This window comes from Haliaeetus albicilla, chromosome 10, assembly GCF_947461875.1.
Source record: "Haliaeetus albicilla chromosome 10, bHalAlb1.1, whole genome shotgun sequence".
NCBI lineage: Eukaryota > Metazoa > Chordata > Aves > Accipitriformes > Accipitridae > Haliaeetus > Haliaeetus albicilla.
This window is the reverse complement of record NC_091492.1, coordinates 39,705,565-39,710,482: the sequence shown is the minus strand read 5'-3', so window position 1 is coordinate 39,710,482 and position 4,918 is coordinate 39,705,565. Positions and strand designations below refer to the sequence as shown.

The 4,918-nt window shown below is 49.2% G+C and overlaps 1 protein-coding gene across 5 annotated transcripts in view; it reads left to right on the top strand.

Annotated features, from left to right (window-relative positions):
• Window positions 1-1,768: 1,768 nt before the first annotated feature.
• SFI1 (SFI1 centrin binding protein) overlaps window positions 1,769-4,918 on the top strand; it is a 30,946-nt gene continuing 27,796 nt past the window's right edge. For 4 of the 5 annotated variants that reach the window (XM_069795191.1, XM_069795190.1, XM_069795189.1 and 1 more), the window contains exons 1-2: window positions 1,769-2,144; window positions 2,685-2,879. In XM_069795191.1, coding sequence (XP_069651292.1) covers window positions 2,860-2,879 — 20 coding nt within the window. In that variant the 5' untranslated portion in view covers window positions 1,769-2,144; window positions 2,685-2,859. Of the gene's footprint in view, window positions 2,145-2,164; window positions 2,880-4,918 lie in introns of those variants that run through there. The other variant, XM_069795188.1, reaches the window with a different exon arrangement.

Here is a 4,918-nt window from a genome sequence, read left to right as displayed (position 1 = left end):
ACCCCGCACCCATTTAATGGCCCGTGCGCAGGCGCGGCGGCGGCGGGAGCGCGCGCCGGGGCTCTCCCGCCCGATGCCTGACTGGGAAAGGCGGGCTGGGTGGTGGGTCGGGGCCGCGCTCGTCCCCGCCGCGGGGTTAGTCCGTCTTCACTCCCCCCCCTTCCTTTCCCCCGCTTCGCTCCGAACCGTCTTCACACCTTGCGAGCGCTGCGGTGGGTGAGGAAAGTTGCCCGCGGAGCCTCCGAGGGCCCGCAGGCGCTCTCGCTGGGCAACCCGGCGGGGGGAGGAGGCAGCCGGGACGTGGTGGGCGCCATGTGCCGCGGGAGCGGGGCAGCCGGGGAGGCAGCGGGGACGGGACCGACCCCACGGAGTGTGCGTGGGGGTGGACGGGGGGACACACAGAGGGGACGCGGTCGCGGGGTGGGAGAAGGGCGGGAAGCGGCGGCGCGAGCGCGGCCCCCTCAGCGGTGGCTGAGGCGCGGCCGGCGGCTTCGTTAGCGCGTTCGCCGGGCTCTCCCCCTCCTCGTACCGCACGTTTGCGCGGAGTAACCGAGGGGCTCGGGGAAGGGTCCCCGTCAGCAGCCTTCGCCCCTGGCAGCGGTGCTGAGGTACCGACGGGAGCGTAGGTGTGAAATTCCCGTGCCCCACGCAGACCGCCCTGTCAGGTCGCGGGTATTATCAAACGCCCTTTGTCCGTCTTCTGTCAGAAGGGAAATTTGGGCTTCCCGCGGGACAGCAGGGGGTCAGCCGGTGGAGTAGCTTACTCGGACCTGGCGAATCTTTCGGTTGTCGCTGACAAGGAGCAGAAATCGCGTTCAACATCAGCTTAAGGCGGTTACTTGGTGAGTGAGGCGGCTTGCGCTGTTGAGGAGCCATGTCCCCAGCACCTGCATCGCTGCTGCCACCCAGAAACGCGGCGGGGACCCCAATTTTCCAGACACGCGTGTAGGACCAAGGAAGTACTTGCAGGTTCTGGTGAATAAAAAAAAATGTTTTCTTCCTTGATCTCTAATGAATACCAGTATTAGAAACTGGTTACCTGTGCAATGAAACAAATAAACACATCTCTTTTTTTCTTAAATGACAAAGCGCTGTATTATAAACAAGATAGCTTTGTAACTATTACAAAGTTTCTGGTAGCGAGTTTGCTTTTCAGGGAAACATGCAGAGAGGTGCTGCAGGCACTGGCTTTGAGCATGTCAGAGCGGCGGTGCGCTTTTCACTGTAGCTTTCGTACACACGACCGTTGCGACCTGACGTTCCGTTAGTTCCTAAAGGCACATCTTCCATCACTCGCCCGTTACCGGATACTTGCACCAGAAAAGCCCAGTGACCCAGAAATGCCAAAAATGCTTCTTTCCCTCCACCTACCCCGCTGCAGCGTGGGCAGCAGTTCAGTGCCATGGCACCCTGAGCCCCTTTGTTTTTTTCCCCCGCTGCTCGGGTCTGCCGTTTATGCCCTAAACCGATCGGTATTTGTCCGGGGGGCGGCTGCACCCCCCCGGGCAGCCCCAGGGCTCCATCGGCCGGCCCGGCCCGCATTCCTCCCCGCCGCTGCGGGGCGCTGCGCCGCCGCCAAAGGGGTGTGTGGGGGCGGGCGGGCGGCGCTCTGGCCCCCTCTTTGTGGTGGCGGGCGGGGCTCTCCCCGCTGTGAGGGCGGGCGGGAAGCGCGGGAGGAACGCGCCCGGTGCTGAGGCGGGGAGGGCCTGTGCTCCCCCCTCACCCCCGCCTCGGGGCTCCGGCCGCCTCCCGGTGGGGCTGGTGCCGCCTCTCGGAGGCGGCTTGCGAAGGCAGACGCGGCCGTGCAGGCGTGTGCGGGGCCGTCTCGGTTAGGGAAGGCAGAGCCCCCCGGGCCTGCCGAGGAGCGGGCTGACGGTGACCCGTGAGGCGCTGCCTCCGCCTAGCCGTTAACGCAAGCCGGCCGGTCCCCCGGGGCTTGGCCGCGGCGGTGGGGCGGCTGGATCCTGTTGTTGGGTGGCCCGGGAGGCAGGTACGGCGGCGACGGCCTCCAGCGCCTCAAGGCAGGGCTTTAGAGCAGCATCCTGTGGTTCTTCAGTGTTTGTCCATAAGCACAAACAGCCTTCAGACTATAACTCTCCGCTGCCGAGAGGAGTTTCGTGCAGGCAAACTCTTGCCTGACTGCAGTAAGTTTTGTGGTTTGTTTTTTTTTTTTTCTGTTGCCCCTTAAACCTTGCTTATAGAAATGCCCACCTTGGATCTCACACTGACGAGGAGGTTGCTGATCATAAGTCCCCGGGTGTTTTCACAAGAGTCTTGCTCTCCCTGAGACCTTTGGCAGGTAGAAGGTTCTGTGTGTACAGGAGTTCTCGCTGGAGCTGGGTGGAATTCATTTTTTCATTTTTATGTGCTTGTGAAGTGAGAGAAGCTCAGTAGTTTAAAAGAAAAAAGGAGTCGGTTTGATTAGGTACTGATTTTGTCACTCTTGATTATTAATTTGTTTCTAAGTAGGGGAACATAACTTAGGGTCATGTCCTTTATATAGCATCCTTCTAGCACAGCTTTATTTAGGTAGGCACAGCTGCTGTCTTACGATTTAAGTGGTTATGACTCTATTACCGACAGATCACGTCAGCACAGTATCGTTCAGGTCAGCAAGGCTGTGAGTGTGCAGACATGTTTTTTCTGTTAAACATCTAGAATTGCATTATGCTATTTGTATGCAGGTCGAGTGAGTGGAGTTCCTGTCATTGTTAAGATAAAGACTGCGTTTAGCATAGACCCGTTTGATGGATTCATCACAAATAACGGGAACCAATTTATGCTTTGTCCAAAGCTAATAATACAACGTTGCAGTGCAGAGAGTGCATTTGCTTACTGCAGGCTTGGAGCTACAGTAAAATGGAGAAATCCAGAAGCAGGTAAGCAATAAGAAGATGCTACCTTGTTAAAGACCTCAGCTGTAATTTTTTAATTTTTTTATTATGACATGTTAGGCATTCCATGGGACAGAAGAAAGTTGTTATTCTCATATGAGGGCTTATTCGTCTCTATGGAATATTGTTAACCAGAAAGCGTTCCTCTTAAGAACAAAACAAAAACCAACAAACAAACACACCACCACCACCACCCCCCAAACCCATCACGAAACACAGCTTTATGTGGGTTTGCATTATCATGACATTCAAATATAAAAATGATGTTCTTGAGCTTGAGGTCTTAGACTGGAACGTAAGATATTTGGATGTCGTTGTTGGCCCAACCACACATTTATTTTGTGGTGTTAGTCAGTTCTCTTATTCTTCCTGTGCTTTTATTTTCTAACTTTACAAGGGACAAATGATCCTTCTTCAACTCTTATTTTTCGTGGTTACTTGCCATAAATTGTCATGGACGTGGGCTGTCGTCACTACATATGTGTAGCACATACAGTGTTTCAAATCTGGGAAAATCTGTTAAAAATGACATCTATTGGAAAATCATTAAGTATTCACATGCCTCAGACTTTAATACAAAACTTTTACATGGTCTACCCGAGCCTGATTTTTTGACTACTTTGCGTTACATTGTCATTGCATGTGGTCAGACCAGTTTACCTTTGGAGCAATTTAGAAGGTTTTAAAGGGAATTGGGCCTAATAGACGTGTACAAGAACTTTTGCTGAAAACTATTTTGCATAATTTTAAAAGTGCCTGAAATTCTTTTCTTCAAAAGTGCCTACCTAACTGTACATCTTGACGTGAACAGAATTTATTCATCTGCCAGACAGGGCCCACCTCTTTCAGAAAACATTCAAATAATATTTTACAGGAGAACAAGAATTTCTCTTTCTCACACAAAATATAGGTCTTGTTTTCTTTCATTAGCTTTGTTTTAGCTCCTTGCAGCTTGCTGGCATAAGCCAAAAATACTGTATTTCCTCCTATGAGATTTTTGGGCGTGGGTTCTGGTTTTGTTGTTGGTTCCCCCCCCCCCCCCCCAATGATTTGTTGTTAATACTGTGAGCAGTTGTTCAGCTGAACTCCTGAAATCTATTAATATGGATTGTTCCAAAAACTTCATAGAACCTTTTTTTTTTTCTGGCTGCAGCCATGTTTTTCCTGGTTCAGTTCAGGTGATTATTAGGGTGAGACTTCAGACTATCCTCTTCTGTTGCCTGTTTGGGAGTTCAAGAATGTGTTTGTGGTTCTAATGTGCAAATTTTCAGGGTGGTGGCAGTATTTGTTTTGGGAAAGAGGCTTCAATACAACTGGTTCAGCAAGTTTTATCTGGTTAGATTTTTTTTTTTAATCATTCGTGTTTTCAGAAAATTACTGAGACAAAATACTTGGGATTCATAAAAACATACTTGTTTTTCAGATTAGAACTACACGTGAAAATAAACTGTATGATGGAAAAATACACCTAATTTTGCTTTTTAATGATGAATGTGTAAAGATAGGAAAGGATTTTTAGTTGTTTTTTTTTTTTAAGAAGAAACACGGTTAAAATATGAGAAAAACTAGGAAAAAGTTTCCTGTAAAATAACTGTATGTGTAAGTGCATTTCATGTTAAAATGGGAAATTTTCGCTTCAGTTTGCTAGTCCTCAAGAGAATTTTTCAGCAATAGACAGAATACTTTGATATGCTTGAGAATAAAAGGCAGAAAAACACATTCAAATCTCTGCAAAGGCATACTGTATGCACACACATGGGAGGGCTAGCACAAATGCATTTTAGTGCTTTTTCATTTCAACTTTAGAGGAGAAAGGAGTTGTCTGTGACGTGATTGCAGTGAAATGTATCTTCCCGCTTGTCTTGCGGAAACAACTTTAAAATTCCAGATAGTGAAAAATGCCTGATAAAGAGACAATAAACGTGTTTTAACATTTTGTAGTGGTCAACTTCTATGTGTGATGGTATACCTTTGTTATAGATTAATTTATCGAAATAATGCCACTTATTTGCAGTGAATGTAGT